This window comes from Wickerhamomyces ciferrii, contig 00158 (assembly GCF_000313485.1).
Source record: "Wickerhamomyces ciferrii WGS project CAIF00000000 data, strain NRRL Y-1031 F-60-10, contig 00158, whole genome shotgun sequence".
NCBI classification, from domain to species: Eukaryota; Fungi; Ascomycota; class Saccharomycetes; order Phaffomycetales; family Wickerhamomycetaceae; genus Hansenula; species Hansenula ciferrii.
Window position 1 is genome coordinate 40096 of NW_011887582.1, and position 22200 is coordinate 62295.

Consider the following 22200-nt stretch of genomic DNA (forward strand, 5'->3'; position numbering starts at 1 on the left):
AACAATCATAGAATTGACCACAATAATTTTTCAGAAACAATTCCATTTTATAACAAAAATCCACATGTGTAACGCAGAATCAGTTATATAATATTCAAACATTCAATTTTCATCTTTTCTAATATAATTTTTTTTTTAATTATACTTGTTAAGTACACGATATATACTGCAGGGTAAAAAAAACTAGTAAATATTAATTTATATAATTTACTGAATATGCGTTACCAGTTACAACTCATCATGTTATTGAATCAGTTAACATATGATTTCATAAATATTGTTGGGATTACATCCTCATTCTTAGTGTTGGACTGAACTAATCATCATGTTGTTTTTGTAGTGTTCTTCTAATTTACAGTGTGCATCAGTGGTGAGTTTAAGGAGGTCAGATATGAATCTTGATTTTATTTGTTTTACAAATTCCATAAGTCAATTTAACCATGTTGATCATGAAATCCTTATTAAGAATCTTTACTAACAAGAATATGATATAGTGCAAAAGTTTTCTATGACGTATTGGAATGAACAATATGCGATCTTTTGCTTTCTCTTTCCTGGTATTGAAACCAAAAGGTCAAGAACTGATTAATATTTTTTTATTTCAACCTTCAACATTCCCAGCATATTGGTTTGATGGAATTATTAATTAGCATATACAGTGTCATCTGAGTTGATAATCGTGTTACTGGTCCACTGTATAGAGATAGGTACTGATATCAATACAAAGATGAATTATTTTTACCATATAGAGACGTCATAGTCATATTATAATGTAGTAGGTTTATAATGTGCTGCCAAGCGTAAAATAGGCCCCCAGTGCACTGTGGATATTTAATTTACTGCGAGATTTAAAACCATGGTTTAAGTACGTTGTCAACCATGTTGATTTATATTAATCAATGTCGCTCAAGCTGTTTTGTTAGACGTACGAAAGTTTGAGTTAATTGAGTTGGATCTTTTCACACTTGATATTGAATAGACTACAGCAGCTTCATGTTATTATCCATTGGTAACTTCATCCCAGAGTCGATTTCATTAAGAGCTTGTTAACTTATACTTGTCCACGGTATCCATGCCGGAGTACATCTAGACTCTAGACATATCCTAGTTGAACTTCAGACAGAAAGTATAATATAGACAATCATGACGTACAATATACGCACTACTAATTCAAATCAAGATACTAATGGGTTTAAACTCAAAACAATATTAATTAAATTTCATTAAAAAGTTAAGTACCTATCCTCAAATAAACACCAAGCATTTATACCCAATGTTAAATTTTGGACCAGTAACAATTATACCTTCTTTTGAAATCCATTCTATGTTTATTCAAATATTTATACTCATCAGTTCTCATCATCAATATCTTTGAATTACATGAACCATAATTATTATTGAGATGGATAAATGAAATGTTTGTATAACTTTGATAAAATTATGATGAAGTTCAAACAGTAAAAGTTTTAAAATGCAACTATTGTAAAAATGTCGGCCACAAAAAAACGCAACTGTTTCAATAAAAAGAGACAGGTATATTGTAATCACATCTCAACAAATGCTAAACACCTGAATATATAAACAAATACCAGACGTTAATGAAGATATCAGTTATCAAAAGTACATTCAGGTTTCTTTTTGTCTAATACAATTTTTTTTCATATCGGATGTTTTATACTTGATAAATACACGCGATACACAGGGTAAAAAAAAGTAATCAATGTATTTAATATTAAATATACGTTACCAGTTACAACTCATCAGGTTATTGAAGCAGTAAACATATTCTTTTATAAAAATTAATTTTGATTGGATGATTGCTTCATGATCTTTGATTTTCAGAATTTTTTCATGTTATATTTACAGTGTTCTTCGAAGTTCCAGTGTACATCACTAGTGAGTTTAAGGAGGTCAGATCTATGAATCTTGACTTTATTTGATTTAACTTCATAAGTCAATTTTAATCATGTTGATCATGACAGGTTTACTAAAATGTTTACTAACAAGAATATTATATAGTATAAAGCTCTTTCCGTGGCGCATTGGCTTTAAAGAATTTTGTGTTTTGTTCTTTGATAATCATTGTAAAGAGTCAAAAAAAAGGTGTCTAGCACTAGTTCATTTTAACCTTCAACATTCCAAGCATATCGTTCGAATGAAATTGATTTGATGGACTAGCTAATTAGCTTATACAAAGTCATCTGATTTGATAATCATGTTACTGGTCCAAATATAGAGATGGGTACTGATATCAATATGATGATTAATTATGTTTTACCATATGAAGACTTGTAGTCAATGCACAATATAGTAGATTAATCATGTACTGCTAATTGTAAAATTTGCTCACATTAATTAATGTTGCTCAAGTTTTGTTAACGACGTAATGATATAATTTGGATGCGCAAAAATTGTAATCAATTTTCAATTTTACTTGATATATTGAATATTAGAATACTTCATGTTGTTATCTGGGTAATTCTATCGTAGAAATCTCACAGAGCTTGACTTATACTTGTATTAACACAGTATTAGAATTTATGAATTTATAGACTTAATTTAGCTGTGCATCTCATAATTGGACTTCAGACAGAGAGTAACAGTCGAGTTTACAATACTACAAATTCCAGTCTTCAACATTAAATCAAAGATATGAAAGATTTCATCGAAAAGTTAAGTACCTATCCTTAAACAAACATCAGGTTTTTATACCCAGCATTAACTTTTGGACCAGTAACAATTATACTTTTTTTTGAAATCCATTTTATGTCTATTCAAATAGTTATACTCATTATCTGTTCTCATCATCAAAATCTCTTTAGATTATCCATGATTATTATTGAGATGAATGAATGGAATATTTGTATAACTTTGATAAATGTATGATGAAGTTCAAACAGTAAAAGTCTTAAAATGCAACTATTGTAAAAATGTCGGCCACAAAAAAACGGAACTGTTTCAACAAAAAGAAACCGGTATATTGTAATAGCAAGACACCAGGTACTAAACACATGTCTGTACAAAGAAATCCCAAAGGTTAATGAAGACATCAGTTATCAAAAGTACATTCAGTTTATATGTTTTCTAATATAATTTTTTTTGTATCAGATGTTTCATACTTGGTACATACACGATACACAGGGCAAAAAAAAGTAATTTAATTAGTATTAAATAGTCGTTACCACTTACAAGTTACAACTCATCAGGTTACTACACCATTAGATTTTTGATGTCGAAGAATATGAAAAATATTTTCCCTGCACTCTTCAAATGAGTTGAATTTATCACCCTTATCATGTTATAGTTATAGTGTTCCTCGAAGTTCCAGCGTACATCACTAGTAAGTTAAGGGGTCAGATATGAATCTTGACTTCATTCATGTTTAATTTCATAAGTCAATTTAATCATGTTGATCATGACGTGTTGATTAAGAATCTTTACTAACAAGGATATGGTATAGTGCAAAAGTTTGTCTGTGACGCAATGGACTAAATAGGATTCTGTCTCTTATTTCTGGTAAAGTCAATAAAAATCTCCATTTCATGAATGTTCAATTCTACTTTATTTCAACCTTTAACATTCCAAGCATATCGTTTGAATGAAATTGGGTTGATCGACTAGGTAATCACCATATACAAAGTCATCTGAGTTGATAATCATGTTACTGGTCCAAATATATAGAGATAGGTACTGATATCAATATGATGATTTATTATTTTTCCTTATAATACAGACTATATGAAAAATGTAGTTGAGTAGATATTAAGATTGGCTGTCAATCCAAATATCTGACTTTCCTTAATGTGATATTATTATCTACTTTGATATAATCTTTGGAAAAATAGTTCAAAGGTTAATTGAATCCAATTCTCAAAATCTATTGAGTCTAGATTAAAGCAGTCAATCCTTTGACTCCAAATAAATTTACATACGACAGCGCTAAATATTAATGTTCTATATTATATATTAATTATTAAAATCTATTAAAACAACTTTTGATACCCCAAAAATAACTTATAGTACGTATAAACAAAAGCTTCACCAAAATTAAAACTTTGTCTTTAAACCAAACCCAACACAAACAAATTTCCCAATAGAATAAAAAATAGCAGCAGCCAAAGCAGTTAAAGCACTAAAAATCATAAAATGATTAAAACTAGCTACAGAACGATCACCAATTATAGCACCTCCAATTGGGATTGAAGCCATTGTACCAAATGCAACAATAAAATACATTGTACTATATCTTTTACCAAAATCTTCAGTCTTGGAAACTTGTCCACAACAAACTGATAATAATGAAAAAATTGATCCTGTGGCAAACCCCCATATAAGTGAGAATGCATATAATGCACCTTGATGATGACCAAATGGTAATAAAATGACTAATACAACAGTGAATGTAAATGTTAATGTGAAAATCATAACGTTAAATCTACCAATTTTATCAGATAAATAACCAGTTATCCAACGACCTGGAATACCACCAACATTAACCAAAGTTGTTAATAAATATGCTGTTGATAATGATGTTCCTTGGACTCTTGTATATGATGTATAATAAGTTGCCGTTGTAGTAACTGAAACTTCAGCAAATGTACAACCAAGTACAACAAATACAAATTTCCATTCTTTAAATGAATTAATATCAAATGCATATGTATAACTTAAGATTTTTTGTAGAGTTGTTTTGTTGGATTTTTGATGTGGTAATCTTTCACGAGCAAATGCTATACCAATTGAATGACATGCTAAACAAACAAATCCAAAAATTCTCATCCCCCATGCAAACCCAACGGTATCATATAATTTTCTTAACATGATGGGGAAGATAATACCACCTGCAGAACCCCCCGTAGATGCAATACTAATAAATAATCCACGTCTCTTATTGAAATAATGTGGAACCACTGAAACTAATGGAGATAAAGTTGTACCATTACCAAATCCACAAAGCACACCAAATGCAAGGATGAATTGCCAAACTGTTTTACAATTTGCAGTAGCGAAAAGACCACCACAGAATAATAAAGTACCAACAATCAATGGAATTCTTGCACCATTTCTATCGAAAAATGTACCTGAAAAGATACAACTTGTAAAATTAACAAAAAGGAAAACTGAAAAAACCCATGATGTTGTTGATGATGGAATATCATTTAATTGATTTTCTGAAATATAAGTTTCAATAGCACCTAATGTGTTTAATATACCAAAAGTTGGTGTAAGACCCATAAATACACCAAATACCACTAAGTAAGCCTGGAGACCACCTTCAGGATAATCAATATCATCATTGGCAAACATTGCTTCTTTAGAATCATTTTTATCATCTTGAGTATTTGGTGATTGGTTTCTAACTGTATCATTTGATGAAATTGATTGTAATTCAATATCATGTTCATTTATATCATTATGTTTTTTGGATTTATGGCCAGATTGTGAATTCAAATCATCATCTTCATTAATTATGTTTCTTGAACTTGAACCAACATTTGGATTAGTGATTATATCATTTATATTTCTTGGATCAAAATAATCATTTTGTGAGTCAACTACTGTTTTGGAAGTTTCTAATGGTGATTGAGTAGGAGTGAAATCATTGTGTGTCATACCTATAGTTTAATTGTATGTATGGTGTAGTCAATTATAAGATAGTATAAAGACTTGAAATAGTGGAAAGATGACTAGTTTTATATATGATTTTGTTAATTTAACAAAATGACTCTGAGTTGATGCCTTCTGCAGTATACAGTATGAATGAGCGACACATATACCTATACGGTATAGAAGCATTTTTGTAAGTGGATAATATCATGTCAATCCAATTAGTTTTTAAGATAGCAAAGTTATAGTCATCATGATGAGTCATCAGAGATTCAATTGATCTAAAAATCTATTGAATAAATGATCTTATACCCCTTGATAATCCAATATTCAAGTTGTTCATGTCTATACCATTAAGCCATAATTTTAAATGTCAAACGGTTGAATTGAATCGCGCAAAGAAAAAAAATTTTAAACGGTGGGAAAAAGAAAAGTTGCGCGATGGAACTGGGATTCCGTTATACTCAAACTGCGGTAATGACCGATGATTGTTCAGGGTCTTTTTAAAGAATTTACTAGAATTGTGTGGTGTTTATAAGTTATGTGGTATGATTACATAGGAATAAAAATACTGGCGAGACTTACAATTAATTCTGTTGTCACTTGTGGTTGTGTTTAATTTTATGTACTGATTACACATTGATTACATCAGCAGTAGTTATTTTCATAATTATTAAAAAGTTGAAAAATTTTACCTTCTTTTCTCTTTACCATTTCTTTAAACAATATCACTAGAGTGTTATGAAGATAAATCCGTTAGGTAGTACAATTGAATGGAACTTTACTCCATGTTTGGAATCTTTTGCGTTATACATCTCTTCTTGTAAATTATTTATTGCTGAAGATATCTCAAAGATAATCAATTACATTCATGATGATACATCAATGATCATTCAAGAGAATATCTTTCATCAAATATTATCAAGTTCTTATAAAGTTCTTTGAAATATTGACTATCTTTATAGATGAACTATATATTGTTACTGGTCTTTTTTAAAAAGAAGATAGGTACGTAAGTTCAATACATAAAGATTTAAGCATTTTTTCAATAATTGAGCTGTGTTTCATTGGAGTAGAGTCATTATCGATGAACACTGAACTGGCAGTTGAGATGGTTGACATAAAGTGGGTATAGTATAGTGTTCTATAAGACAGTCTATAAATCATGATAGCATAATGGTCATTGATAAGCTGTTAAAAGTGAATTACTAGCACTATACTAAAGATAAACTTGTTAAGCCCACTCTCAAAGCGCAAAATTTTATAATTCAATTTTCAATTTATCACATTTAATTGATCTCGAAGGATAATACTAGAAGAATAGATTCATTCATTGAATTCTGAATGTTCAGTGGGTTTACACTCAGTTTTTTACGACAATGTTTATGGCTTCATTCGTTGTTAATTTGATAATTCAAGTTTGTATTTTAATTAATTCTTTATCAGATCTGAAATTTCCAGCTTCCTTATTAATATTAATGGTGTGGATTGAAACTCTGGCATTCTATAGTCAAAGCTGTCATCATTCCTGTACTAACTAATTTTTATTGGATACAGCTCTTTCTTCCGCTAGATAATTAAGATGTTTATCTACATGATGTATAATTGTGAGTATAAAGTTTTTATCATAACAAAGAATTGATGTGTTTTTTTATAATATGAAATACACTCCATATTATACTGACTTACCTATGTTGCTAATTATAACTCGATCACATGTTATTCATGTTACTGGTTTCAAGTTAGATAGGTACAGCTGATATCATGATGATTGGGTTTATCGTTTTTCAATTTTAATAAAACGTTGTTATCTCAACAAATTACAATATTTGTTCAAGTCGTAGATCGTCTATACATGGAAAGGTTAATATTAAACGATTCTTTTATAAGATCCATCAAAACCATGTTGTAATAGTTTTCAAATACTAGAATAATATTGTAGTTCAGATCATAGATGTTCAGATGGCCTATATTACCTTCGTCGTTACCTTCTAACTCGGATTAACAACCCTCAAAAGTGATTTAAAGCCGTCACCTAATAACGGTCGACCATTGACTCATAACTCATAACCATTGATAACTATTTTCCCTTTATCAGTGATCTCAATAAATCTTTCAAAGATCCTTTCTTTCATCACATTTAATTCATTAAGTAGTCATCAATACCTGTGATACTCAAAGATGACTGATATATCACCAGTTCCAAAAGCTTTGAAGAAAGATGATGATGGTCAAGAAACAACTATCGAATTAACAAACCTTACTGGAACATCACATCAAACCAATAATAATATTGCAAAAGGTTCAGGATTTACTTTACATACAAGAAATACAGAAACTCATTCAAATGATAGAGGCCTAACAGAATCACAACCAACTATTCATGAATTTGAAAGTACTGTTTCACTATTAGATGAAGACTTAGAATTCCCTGAAGGTGGATTAAAGGCTAATCTAGTTGTTTTCGGTTCATTTATGGGTCTTGTCCCAGTTTTTGGAATGGTTAATTCAGCAGGTGCAATTGAAGCATATGTTTCTTCACATCAATTAGCTAATGTCGGGGCAAGTGCAGTATCATGGATTTTCTCCATTAATGTGTTTATTGCTTTTAGTTCTGGAGTTTTTTCTGGTTCATTTTTCGATAGAAATGGTGCAAGAGCTCCAATGTCAATAGGTGCTGTTTTATTTTCTGCAGGATTATTTGCCACTGGGAATGCTAAAAATGTTTATCAATTCGTTTTAGCATTTGGGGTTGTTAATGGTCTGGGGTTAGGAATGATGATGAGTCCTCTTGTTGGTGTTGTATCTCATTATTTTAAAAAAAATAGAGCTACAGCGATTAGTTGTGCAACTACTGGTGGTTCTATAGGTGGTATTGTTTTTCCTTTGATCTTAAGAGCTTTATATCCTAAAGTTGGATTTAAATGGGCTTTAAGAATCTTATCATTTATATGTTTATTTTGTTTTGCATTTTCTTTAACACTTGTTAAGGAAAGATTATCAAATAAAATTGATGATGAAGAAGAAGGGACACAAACAAGATCCTCAAAACTTCGAAAATTCATAAAGATCTATTTATTGGATATCTTTGATTATAAATCATTATTAGAAGCAAAATTTGCATTTTGTACATTAGCTGTTGCATTATCAGAATCTTCACTTATGGTTATAATCATTAACTTCCCTTCATATGCAATTAAAAGAGGGTTTAGTGAAAACACATCATATTTATTAATCACAATTGTTAATACAACGGGTGTTTTAGGTCGTTATATTCCAGGTTATATGGCAGATAAATTCCTAGGTAGATTTAACGTTGTCATATTAACATTAATTGGTTGTTTATTAGTAAGTTTTATTTTATGGCTTCCATTTGGTTATAACTTAAAAATCCTTTATTCATATGCTGCACTATACGGATTCTGTTCAGGTTCAATATTATCCCTATCACCAGTATGTTGTGGTCAAATATCAAGAACTGATCAATTTGGTAAAAGATTTAGTACAATGTATTTAATTGTCGCATTGGTGATGCTTATTTGTATCCCTATAGGTGGTGCTGTTATTGGTGATGGATCTATTGATCGTTATAATAAGATGATTATTTATGCGGGGATGTTGAATGTTGGTGGTATAATATCTTATTTTTTGTGTAGATATGCTTGTGTTGGTTTGAAATTGTGTAAATTTTGAAGTAATTTATTTAAATGCAATGGGTTTAGCTATATGATTTTGAGACGTATTATACACACAAAAAATAACATGTACGTTAAAGTACTAGTCTTGGATCAATCATCTTTCATATTTATAATATAAATTAATGTTTAGTTGTCAAAATTTAAATGATAAGGAATTGTTGAAAATACGTACAGCTGCTATCTGATTATATAATGCTTATGTCATTCGAATAAATTTTTTTATAATATAAATTTTCAGTGTTCAACTTTGTTCAACTTTGTTCAATGTTCAGTGTTCAGTGGCTATGGTTTTTTTACTTGACAACGATGTGTTCTATTTTATTGATTTCTATCTTAAGGAAACCAATGTTAGAAATGGTTTTTGAGATACATCCATAAATATGTTTATATACAGAGTACATTAACCTTTGAATTAGTTCAGAGATACAGTTGGAGTATCTCAAAGGGATTATCAATCTTCATAATTCAACAAATGAAGATTTTTAACGGGGATATCTATTCATCAAATATCATCAAGATCATATAAGAATTGAGATATATAAATCATCTTTATAGAGAGAGTTTGCATTGTTACTGGTCACCTTGAATGAAGATAGGTACGTGGGCTCTAATACATGAAGATTATCTTTCTTTTCTACCAAGTATTTGATGTATTTGTCGTAGTTATAGAGCTAATTCAAGTAATGATCATATCAAAAAAAACGTAGTTAACTTTAATAAAATATTATATATTAGTTAAGTTATTAAAAAGGACAATTTATGATCCTGTTATAATATATTATATAATTTTGGCTACAATTTTGCAGAATACGTTTAGGCAGCATATCAATCGAATATCGACGCGTGTAGATTTCAATTACTCTGCTTGATTATTTAATTTAAGTTAATTAAAGCGAATGTTATTATATCTATCTTGTGCTTTTCATTGTTAAGTACTCGCTATTGTAATTTTGACGGTCAGTCGACTCAGAATATAATTTGATGCTATAGTAAATTATAAATTATTACAGAGTGTAAATTATATGCGTATCGGTTTCGCGAACTATACAGTTCTCGAATATTTTTTCATAATAATTTGAAAATTTTTACTTTTGATTCTTCATATTGATCAATTTTAGTATCCTTTAGATAAACATTTGTACTTTTGCAAAGCCAGGGCACTAACGTCTATGTTTTTCCTAACAATTGTTTTTTTTGATCAAAATAACATACTTGTTTGCAAAGTATAGTATACTTTGAAATTTATTCCATGGTACTTCAAGCACCTTCGGATATTGAAAGTATACATCTGATTGTTGAAGGTATCTCAAAGGTTATCATTCACAAGAAATATCTTTTATGAAATATTATCAAGTTCAAATAAAGTTCTTTGAAATATTAATCATCTTTATAGATGAACTATTATTGTTACTGGTCTTCTGGAAAAAAAGATAGGTACGTTCAAGTTCAAATACATAAAGATTCAATTATTTTTTTCACCAAATGAGTGTTAGATTGTAGTAATATTTGAATGACGTTTAGTTATAAAACATATTGAGTTCAGTGTATCATTATAACTTTTAGGATGGACTTGTTAAGTCCACTCTTGTAGTGCAAAATTTTACAATAATTTTCAATTCATTGAACAATTGAAAACTTGTACAATATTATAGATATTCTCATTATGGTATGAAAAGCAGCCTATTATACGCGTTGTACATTTATTCTTTAAGCTTTGTTCTCAAAATTAGGCTTTCCTGGCCGGGTTTCTTTTTCTTTTATTCTATATACTTAATGTATATTGGGTCCTTTGTGTTTTATAGATGCTTGTTGTTAATCTACAATATTTAATAGCGCACGAGTACACAAGGATTTTTTCATGACATGAAAAGTTGTTTTAATGTGAATTAGCTTTTCATTTATAGACTAACTTAGCTATGTTGTTAATTATAACTCAATCACATGTTATTCATGTTACTGGCTCTTTTGAACTTAGATAGGTACTGAAATCGTGATGATTGGGGTTTGTCGTTTTTCAATTTTAATACAATGAACGTTGTTATTTCAACATATCAATCATATATGGGGTTTTTTCACGTCGTAGCTGATTATATATATTGTCTTCTTATTACAACTTCGTTGTTACATGGCAATGATATTAGAAACATTGTGTATTATTAATCTTATACTAGTTAAAGTGTGTTTGATTTACATGCTAGATATTCAGTTATTAAAAAGAAACAATATCCATAAGACGCTTCAGTATTAATATAATCCCTCTAGCGTATCATCATTTATTATTAAACCTATAATATAATCCATAACCTATACAATTATCATATATGAGTACAGTTTGTGACTATTAATCGACACGCCAGGATTTTCATTAGCTTTTAAACCATATATTGTTGGTCAAAAATATGCGTGTATCTCATTTAATACTTTACAAGCAAGCAGTGATACTATTCGATCAAAATATACATTTGATATCCATTTGGTTGGTAAAATATAGTTGTCAAATTTGCTGATTTACTAGTTGCCTAATTAATATACGTAAAAATATATACGTATAATATAATGATTATGTCATCTAGTTAAAATTTTCGGCCTGCATACTAGTGAAAAAAAAATTAAGAACTTATTAAACTAGTAATGTAATTTTTAAAGTTTTTATTAACTACAGCTTACAAGATATCCATTTGGGGTAGTTATTCCCTGGTACTTATATCCTTGCATATGTGTTTATGAGAGCTTCAAGTTCACTCAACTTGAAGAAATAATTCAGACGACGTCTGAAAGTTGAAGTATCTCCAAAAGAAATTATAATATTCATTAGAAATTCAAATGAAAATTTTAACGGAGGTATCTGTTCATCAAATATCATCAAAATCGTTTAAGAATCTTTGATATATAATCACATCTTTATAGAGAGAGTCTGAATTGTTGCTGGTCTTTTAACAGAAGATAGGTACGTGGGCTCTAATACATAAAGATTATCGTTCTTTTCAATAAAAACATTGTGTTGTAGCTATTCTGAAAATTTATTTAGACTATATCAAAAAAGAGTCAATTCAACATGTATCGCTAAGCAGCTCATGGTTAAATTCGATTTGATTATATGGTTATAGCTCAACCTTTTGCAGAGTTATTTAATTTTACTTCCTCATGACAAATGAGGAATAATATCAGCGTAGCCCACAGAATCTATCATCAAATAATCAAATTTATATAATTCTGTATAGCTTGGATTCTTCTACGTCAAGTATCAATTCTTTTTAATATGAAAAATAATAATCTTTATATATATTAAGCTCAAGTACCTATTCCAAATAACCAGGAACCAGTAACAATTGAAGCATCTTTATAAAGAATGTTTGAAGCTAAAATATAACCTTTTTTTTAAACCAAAATAAAATATTGACATCCACGTCAAAATCTTAATTTGAATATAAAACAAAAGAGATGCCTGTTAAGTACAAAACTGATTATTCTCAAATTCATTCTTATGCAATTTGGCCGATTGAATGTAATACATTTGATGCTTTTACTTCGGATAAGTCTTTTAAATCCTGTTGATGTGAGAGGGTATTCCGCAGAATTACCATAAATTTAAAATGGATCCTGCACATACGAGACCATTTTAGTAGGTTTTTCATGGGCGTTCCATTAGAACACAAAAACTGCAGAAGAAGTTGCTAACGTCTTGACATTATTAAGAAGTTAGTCGAATACAAGCAGCTAGAAAATTTTTATAAGAAAAAAAAAAAAAAAAAAAAGAATAATCTTGAGTAGGACACGCAATATTAACACAATATACAATTTACAATATCTTAAAATGATTCAATCAAATTTATGTCAATATTTAAATTATACCAAGTCAAATCTTTGAATTCTATCTTCTTTATACAATTGAATTTCATGAGTTATCCCATCAAACCCAACAACTCCAGAATCATCACCTTCAGCATAGGCATGTCCTTCAGCAGAACGATTCAAAAACGATTCATACAGAATATCCAAATAAGTCTTTTTCAATCCATTTTCATTAAATTCAATTTCTAATGCATTTCCAACAGTACTAGCAATGACTTTATTATTTTTAGCAGGTGATATTACAACTGGTTCTTCACCTATGAATATATAATCAATACGACCTGAATCATCAAAAATACCAACTTCACCTTTATGAGATCCAACAATGATGTAAAGTTTCCCATTTGCTTCTAATAATCTTATATCTGTTACAAACATTATGGAGAATTGTTGTTTAATAACACTTGTTGGTGAATAAATTGTAATTGAACCATCCCAATGACCAGAAACGACATATGTTACACCATTAAATCTTAAAGAATCAATGACTGAGATTGAAGATGATGAAACTTTATATTCATTATCTCCAGTTTTAATTAAACCATTTGATAAAGTTGTAATCTCACCATTATCCAAGATTTTCCCTTGTATGACGTCCAATTTTGTTTTTATTGGTGATTCACTTTCAGCATTTTGAATTAATTTATTTTTTTGTAATACCCAGACTTGATCATTAATGATTTTATAGTCCAATACACGTTTGAATCTTTTATCAAAATGATCAGTTTCAACTTCGAATTTGTTAAGTATGAAAACATTCCCAGTCTTGTTCTCTATAGCAATATATTCAGATTTCCCATCTGGATTTCTGACTGAATGGAATTTATATTCTGGTAATTCTCTTTTATAAAATTCACCATCAATCATAATAGTGTTATCAATTAATTCTTGAATAATTTCCAATTTATTATTATCAATTTTAAAAATTAATGTAGTTGAATTTTCCAATCTTGTTATATAAACATTTGATTTCAATTGCATTAAAAACTGGATATTAGATGGTAATGAACCTTCAATTTTAGAAAGTGACAATTCTTCAACTTTTGCACCATCAAATCCCCTGTCAGTTTCCATTTTCAATGTTAATAAACTCAAATCACCATTTCTTTCAATAATTAAAGTTTTATCTAGGTATGGAGCTGTAGCAATAACATCAAATTCCCTATTGGAAAACACAAATCTATAAAATGACCCTTCGATATGCTCAGCACCATGAAACTCCATTTCGACATTTTCTGGAAGCTTAATAGAATTTATATCAAAATTTTGATCTACCCCAAGATTATAAGGTGAACCTCTTAGATAAATTGAAGTTTTACTGAATAGTAAAGAGCATTCCCAGTTTAACACTGTAGATATTGGAGCAACAGGTTCCAATACTGGATCATCATAACAATTATCAATATATGATTCATACATCTTTTCTTTCCACATCGGATTTGAGTAAAAATATTGACCCATTCCATTCCTTCTAACCAATGAGAACACAAATGCACTTTCATCTGATGGTGCTATATCAAATGTGAGAATATCATAACCATTATCATACAAGAACATACTATATGTCCATATTTCAGGTCTTATGAAAAATTTCAAACCTGTTGAATCTTTAGTCTTCATAACTGTTTTGAAATTTGGATGTGCTTGCATTTTAGCAAAACCTCTACCAATTTGACGGAATATGAAAACACAACCTTCTTTAGCAAAACAAGTAAAGAAATAATGATGTGAATCTTCTTTTAATGAACCTGGAATAAGATGGTGAATCGTACCACGAAATTTCATTGGGAAATCATCAACTATGAAATCATCATCAATAGTTTTGAAAGCACGGAATTGTAAACGAGTTTCATTGAAAGCAATGATCAACCAAGCTCTATATTTACCACAACCTGTTTTCACTGGAGTAATATCTGTAATAGCACCTTCATTGACTCTAATTCTTCGTACTAATTGGATTTTCCCATCTTCTAAAATTTTGTTGATTTCAAGATCATGCGTATATGCTGTGATCAAATAATCCTGTTTATCCCCTAGTAACTGAGCTTGGACTGTTCTGACAAATTTCGACTCTGTGCTTCTTGGTTTGACCATACTGAGAGTTGGGATATGAGATCTGAGTTGAGCTTTAAAGTTGAAATATTGGTTTCAAGATCAACTTTTTGGCGGTTGATGAAGTTCATATAACTTCGCGAATTTATATGATTCTTACTAAGCAGTATAATGAGTTACCTACAAAACAGTGAAAACCAATATTTGTGTCCAAATTAAGCGTCTTATTCTACTTTGGCTTGGAATATACCTTATCAAGAGAATCTGCACCAGCTTCTAGTTTAATCGCATCTTCTTCTATCTCATTCAATGGGATTTTCTGCTCATACTTTTCAGGGAAAAATGCATCATATTTATCCTGCGTAACTTTTGGTTTCTTGATCTGAGCTGAATATTTGGAGTTTCTTAACCATAATCTGGATACATGTCTTCCCTGAGTAATATCTTCTTCATACCCCAGTCTAGAATGTTGTAAGAATAGGTTATTTACATATTCAATATCACCTTTTTGTAATTTATGAACTAAAGCATTTTGGAATCCTATCCAATGATATGCACCAAATGCATCTTTTTGTTCTTCTGTGAGTTCAGGAATTGAAGTATCTCTTTCTAACTCACCAAATCCAATAAAATATCTGGTTGAAAATTGTGTGAAAAACCTTCCATCAACGTAATGAATTAATGAAGATCCATCTTCAGGTGATCCTCTAAATTTGAACGCATTCGGTTTAGCTAAAACATTCAATAAATCAGGCCTCTTAGCAGCCAGTTCATTATAAACAGTATACCCACTAGTCACTAGTGATTCACCACCTTGTTTAGGGACTTCATTGACAAATAATGAAACAACATCACCACCAAAATCATTATGAAACATTTGTGGATCAGTAGTTTGTTGAGAAACTCCAATTGGTGCCCTCTCACTCCGTGGAATATGAGCAATACTTTTAATATGTGTAAGTGCTCTATTCAAACCTTGTGCATCCCTTAAGTCTCCAATATATGATGAAACACCTAAAAACGCAATAGCTGATTGACGTTCATCATACTTTGACCTTGGGAATCCCCTGATTATATGAACACCGTTACCGAAATATAGCTTGTATGAAAATTCTTCAAGTTTTGGCCCTAATGTTGGTAATGAAAAAGTATCTTTATTAACTTTATCAAGGGGTGAGTCATAATTTTTGATAGCAACATCAATCTCTTTCAAATCAGATTCTGAAAGGATATATAAATATGATTCTGGATCTTTGTGTAATTCTTCAGCAGTCCATACTAGTGGACCTTCAAGCTTTTGAGGCCATCCTTCTGGTAATGATACATTTGGATCAGGGTTATGGGATTCATTTAATTTTTCCCATTCATCTCCAGACAACAATGTTCCTGGTGAATCTGAATAATATCTATAAGTATCAACGGTGCTCATCTTTGATCTTCTGTTTCTATGTGCCAAAAAAACTTGAGAACTGAAAATATCAAGCAAACAACATATTTATACCAATACATGAACCTTCAAGGAGTTGATAAATTTAGGACTGATATTCGTATTTCTATTCTTTCCCGATGCTAATAAGGTTAATTGACTCTTTATGATTGTGGCATATTTCATTAATTCACAGTGCATTGACAATAACAACACAAGAATACAACACATCCGTTTATTTTTTGAATCATTCAGCCGGTTTAAAGCTTGTCTATATCAAGTAATCTCCACCAACTATCGAAAGCTTGTTTCTAACCAAATCACATTGTAATCTCAACGTTCTTGAGCAATCTCGTTGAAAGAAATCTATTCAAACCATAAAGTTTCGAAAGCCTCAGTTATACTAACAATTTCTCGCGACCCAAAAACATCACCACGACCACGACAATTAAAACAACAACCCCTGAGATTTGATGACAACAACTATTGAAGATAATGCTTCTTTTAAAACGGTAAACACCTGATATCATCTAAGCTGGTTGCTAATCAAGAACTCAGCTCCAGAGCCCAGAACTCAACTGCAGAATAAAGAGTCTGAGATTTTCAAAAAATCATTATTGTGGCATCATGGCCATATATGTGGACAATTAAGAATTACAAAAAAACCGTTGGAATAGCTAAAGCCATGGTGATCTTCAAAGACTACTTAAAAGTTCAGTAGTGTCACAAATTCTCATCGTCTATACAGTTTTAATGGTGAGATCGAATTCAATAGCTGAAAGTTTCCATTCAAGGTTTCAAAATGTCAACCAAGGATCAAATTGAAATTGATACCCAATCTAAAGGTGATACTCAAAGTGATACATTAACACCAGATACCAGGACTAAATGGCAAAAATTCAAAGAAACTATATGGGATGGTCCAAAACCAGAACCTGAAAAGAGACTTGTAACAAAATTAGATTTTTTCTTACTTACATGGGGTTGTTATGGATATTTTATTCGTCATTTAGATCAATCAAATTTCACAAATGCATATGTTTCTGGTATGAAACAAGCTTTGAATATGACTGGTGATGATTATAACTATGCTCTTTCAATATGGCAAGCTGGTTATGTTGTTGGAATCATTCCCTCTCAAGTATTGATGTTGAAAATCCAACCAAATGTTTGGTTCCCTGTAATTGAAATCATTTGGGCAGTTTTAACATTTGGAACAGCTTCTGCAAAAAATTTGAATCAAGTTTATTGTATTAGATTCTTCCTAGGGTTATTTGAATCACCTTTCTATATTGGTGCATTATCCCTTTTTGCAAATTTCTATACAGAAAAGGAATTAGCTAAAAGAGCATGTATTTTATATAGTGCATCAAATATTAGTTCAATGTTTTCTGGTTATTTACAGAGTGCAGTTTATGAAAATTTAGATGGTGTTAGTGGTCGTGCTGGGTGGCAATGGTTATTCATTGTTTGTGGGTCAATTACATTACCTTTGGCATTATGGGGTCTTATTGCAATTCCAAATACACCTTATAAACCAAATTGTTGGTCTATTTGGTTAAATGATGAAAATAAAACAGTGGCTAAAGGAAGATTTGTTAAAAGTAGAGTTCAATTTCATGGATTTAAACTATCAGAAATCAAAACAATGTTATTGGATTGGCCATTTTATGTTATTGTTTTCACATACACTAGTTATATGATTTTCACCAATGCAACAGGTTATTTCACATTGTATATCCAATCATTAGAACGTTATTCCATCAGTCAAATTAACAACATTCCAACTTCTGCTCAAGGTGTTGCATTGATTGGTAATATAATTCTTGGTTGGCTTGCAGATTATAAAGGTCGTCATTTGGTATTACAAATTGCTTTGATCTTCAACGCTGTCTCTTGTGTTTTCCTGTTGATTACACCTTCTGAAGGTTGTGTCTGGTTTGGTTATTTGATTAGTGGTGTTAGTTGGGCATATGGACCAATTTTCATTAGTTGGACTCAAGAATTTCTTAGACGTTCAGAATTTGAAGCTAAATTTACATTAGGTATTGCACAAGCTTCTGCTATTGCAAATTTAATCTGGGCAACTATTGTACTTTGGAGTACTTCAAGTCAATATCCGTTCTATAGAGCTGCTTATATTGTCTCGTTGATATTGGGTGTTTTACAAATTCCAATTACTTATTATGTTGCAAGATTTGTTAAGAATCAAAATAGATTACTTGATGTTACAGAAGTTAATGAACAAATATCAGCCGAGTTGAAAGATGAAAAGGAGAAATAAGTGCATGTATATTATATTATTCAAATTGATTCAAGTTTAAAGTTTGAGAAACTCATGTTTGATGTGATCTTTGTTCTTTTGTAATTATACCCGCTATCAGATCTCAATGAAGATCCTATATAAGCCAAGAATGGAGTGAAATGCTCCAATGTTGGATGCGCTTGATATATATTTGACTCTTTATCATTTTCAAGCCTGATTACTGCTTTCTTTTTCTCTTCATAATCCTTAATAGTATTCAATATCTCTAATTCCTTTGTGAAATCCTCTGAATAGTTTGGGTTTGTGATTTGTATCACAGGATCATAACTATCATTTCTTAAAGAATCGACAACACGTTTCGATTGATTTCTATCACCAACATAAATATTATGAACAGGCATTCCAAAATGTATCAATACAAAACCTTCATTCCTTAATGAACTTAATGCTTCACCTAATTCGACCTGTTTTTTGAAAGTTGATGGTTTGAATGTCGAGACACTAATAACAGGGATTTTTAATTCACTTTGTTCTTCTGGGAATAAAAGCTTCAATGCCACCCAAATCCCATGATCTGTGTCCTTTTCAACAGTTTCTACTGGTATACCTTTATCTTTCAATACCGAAACAACATCACCAGCAATAGCTTTATCACCAAAATGTTTAAACTTCAATTGATATCTTTTAGGGTCATCGTGTTTGAAAAAATAATCATATAGGACATCAAGATCTTCTTTAATGTTAACTTGAATTGTTTCTTGATAAGGACTTTCAAAATGACCAGATGTTGCAATTATACCCTTTGGATTAAGAGACTTGATTTCATCACCTATAGAAAGAAGCTGTAGTCTATAAGGGTCTTTTTGAGGAAGATCAAGAACACCAACACCACCATGTGCTATAAAATAAGTTGGAAGTGGGTTTATTGTCATTATGATATGTTAGTTGGTGTACTATAAATAAGTAGATTCTTGTGTGATTTATTCTGGGGTAAGATGCTCTTATATTGGAAAGATCCAAGAACCACGAAAGACGAGATAGTAGAGCTAGAGTTGTGGCGTGATCGTTTCTTTACAACCTATTATATTCATTTGATTATTATCATCCATATCTCTCTTCGATGTTATCATGACTGTATTGATCTTCTGCCTTGATCTCTATTGTGGCTTAACCTCACCGGTTAAATGAACAATAATGATATAAAATACGTTAATAGACTTTGAAAAAACCAGACAATCTAAAACTAAAAGCGGATGAATTCAGAGACACACGCGTCGAAATTACGCCACTTTAATGATTAGATTCTTATCCTGGTTGCTTGTCATCAAATTCATGTTACAGTAAATAACTGAGGCTCAATTACCTTTATTGAAAACCATATGATTTGACAAACAATATATCAATACTGAGGATTATATTTATATAACATCACAGCCGTCTACTATTCACTGTTGAAATCATAGGGTTAACACTCCTGGATTGTATCAAATTCAGCATGTCTAACATTGTCAAGGAACCCACAATTGATGAAAGATCTATAACCCACTCAGACTCAGATCTCAATATTTCACAGGATAAAAATCAATTATCACAAACTGAATCATTATACCCACGTCAAACTCTTTTAAAAAAACTAGATTTTACAATCTTACCAACATTATCCTTAATATTTTTCGTTTTTTCATTAGATCGAGCAAATTTATCTCAAGTATTAACAGATAATTTTCTTGAAGATCTTCAAATAACTCAAAATGTTACAAATGCAGCTGTTGCAATATTATGGGGTGCGATTTGTATTGGTGATATTCCATCAAATATCATCTTATCTAAAATTGGTGCTAAATATTGGATCCCTTTACAAGTTATACTATGGGGGATAGTATCAACATTCCAAGCGTTCATCAAGACAAGGCAACAATTTCTTGCGACTAGGTTCCTATTGGGTCTTTGTGAAAGTGGATTCATACCTAATTCAATGGCATTTTTAGCTTCATATACCACAAGAGAAGAATATGGGAAAAGAGTTGTACTATATTTTTATGGGAATGGATTTGCTGGGATGTTTGGTCCTTTGATTGCTAGTGGGATTTTAAAAATGAGAGGTTATCATGATTGGCCAGGTTGGAGATGGTTATGGTTGATTGAAGGTATTTTCACAATTTTCATTGGATTGATTTCATTTTTGTTATTACCTAAATCTATAGATGAAAGTAGCACTGTAATGTTTGGTGAATTATTGAATAATGATGAGACTGAATGTTTTATAGCACAATTGAAACTTCAAGATAGAGCTATAAACAACAGTGACCAAACATCATCAAGATCAAAATCAATAACTTTTGGTGATGTCAAAGAAACTTTGAAAGATTGGAGGATATATCCACATTTCCTTATGGCATTAACAGGATTACCAGCATTCCAACCAACAACAACATATGGTTCTCTAATCTTGAAGCAATTGGGGTTTAGCACCATAAATTCAAACTTATTAGCAATTCCATGGGGTGCTGGTGGATTAATAACAACATTAGTCTTGGTAACAATAAGTGATAAATTCAAAGATCGTTCATTACCAATGTTGATAGGTTCCATATGGTCTTGGATATTAGCAATCATCATCAAAACCAAATCACAAGTTTATAAAAGATGGAGTTTTTATGCCCTTTATACCATATATCAAATAGCACCATCATGGCATAATATCAATGCAGCATGGATTGCAGAGAATCAAATTACTTCACAAAGAAGATCTGTTGTATTAGCTTTATATTTCATGAGTGCAAATGCAGCAGCTATCCCTGGAGCTCAAATATTTAGAGCAAATGATTCACCAAATTATCCTAAAGGTTGGATTGCAATTTTGGTATTATTTGTATGTTTGAATGTGATTATAGTATTGCAAAGATTTCAATATGTATGGAGTAATAAAAGGAAAGCAAGAAAGTTGAAACAGTTGAATGAGTTGGGTGAGTTGGAGTATTTGGATCTTATCATCCCTGGTGATACTTCAGATTTGACTTTTAAACATCCTTTATGAAGTGAACGTCGAAGGTAGTATAATTTCAAGGATCTAGGTGGAATATTGATTCCTGGTACGATTATTACCAATGGTTATATGTATGATGTGTAAAACTCTAAAAATGAACCATGTCACTTTGCAACGTTTAACCCAAAGAAGTTACACGTTAAGTATATTGTAATTTGTGGTTTGTATATGTCTGCCGATGTTTCATATTTAAGCAATCTTACACGCGATCTAAAAAAATAATAAACATCGCGAAGATATAGATGTTAAAGGT

The 22200-nt window shown here is 30.7% G+C and overlaps 7 protein-coding genes across 7 annotated transcripts; 3 read left to right on the top strand and 4 right to left on the bottom strand.

Moving 5' to 3' along the window:
• Positions 1 to 4047: 4047 nt before the first annotated feature.
• On the bottom strand, positions 4048 to 5613 carry BN7_4422 (MCT family MFS transporter; the record flags this gene model as incomplete). The annotated part of the gene is made up of 1 exon (XM_011274982.1): positions 4048 to 5613. The coding sequence occupies one exon, from the start codon at positions 5611 to 5613 to the stop codon at positions 4048 to 4050; it is 1566 nt and encodes a 521-aa protein (XP_011273284.1).
• A 2175-nt stretch (positions 5614 to 7788) lies between these two features.
• On the top strand, positions 7789 to 9300 carry BN7_4423 (MCT family MFS transporter; the record flags this gene model as incomplete). Its single annotated transcript, XM_011274983.1, has 1 exon — positions 7789 to 9300. The coding sequence occupies one exon, from the start codon at positions 7789 to 7791 to the stop codon at positions 9298 to 9300; it is 1512 nt and encodes a 503-aa protein (XP_011273285.1).
• A 3851-nt stretch (positions 9301 to 13151) lies between these two features.
• On the bottom strand, positions 13152 to 15251 carry BN7_4424 (uncharacterized protein; the record flags this gene model as incomplete). The annotated part of the gene is made up of 1 exon (XM_011274984.1): positions 13152 to 15251. The coding sequence occupies one exon, from the start codon at positions 15249 to 15251 to the stop codon at positions 13152 to 13154; it is 2100 nt and encodes a 699-aa protein (XP_011273286.1).
• Positions 15252 to 15438: 187 nt separating this feature from the next.
• Positions 15439 to 16638, bottom strand: BN7_4425 (uncharacterized protein; the record flags this gene model as incomplete). Its single annotated transcript, XM_011274985.1, has 1 exon — positions 15439 to 16638. One exon carries the CDS (start codon positions 16636 to 16638, stop codon positions 15439 to 15441), a length of 1200 nt encoding a protein of 399 aa, XP_011273287.1.
• A 799-nt stretch (positions 16639 to 17437) lies between these two features.
• Positions 17438 to 18919, top strand: BN7_4426 (Pantothenate transporter; the record flags this gene model as incomplete). Its single annotated transcript, XM_011274986.1, has 1 exon — positions 17438 to 18919. One exon carries the CDS (start codon positions 17438 to 17440, stop codon positions 18917 to 18919), a length of 1482 nt encoding a protein of 493 aa, XP_011273288.1.
• Positions 18920 to 18939: 20 nt separating this feature from the next.
• On the bottom strand, positions 18940 to 19833 carry BN7_4427 (DODA-type extradiol aromatic ring-opening family dioxygenase; the record flags this gene model as incomplete). The annotated part of the gene is made up of 1 exon (XM_011274987.1): positions 18940 to 19833. The coding sequence occupies one exon, from the start codon at positions 19831 to 19833 to the stop codon at positions 18940 to 18942; it is 894 nt and encodes a 297-aa protein (XP_011273289.1).
• A 563-nt stretch (positions 19834 to 20396) lies between these two features.
• On the top strand, positions 20397 to 21938 carry BN7_4428 (uncharacterized protein; the record flags this gene model as incomplete). The annotated part of the gene is made up of 1 exon (XM_011274988.1): positions 20397 to 21938. One exon carries the CDS (start codon positions 20397 to 20399, stop codon positions 21936 to 21938), a length of 1542 nt encoding a protein of 513 aa, XP_011273290.1.
• Between the last annotated feature and the right edge of the window lie 262 nt (positions 21939 to 22200).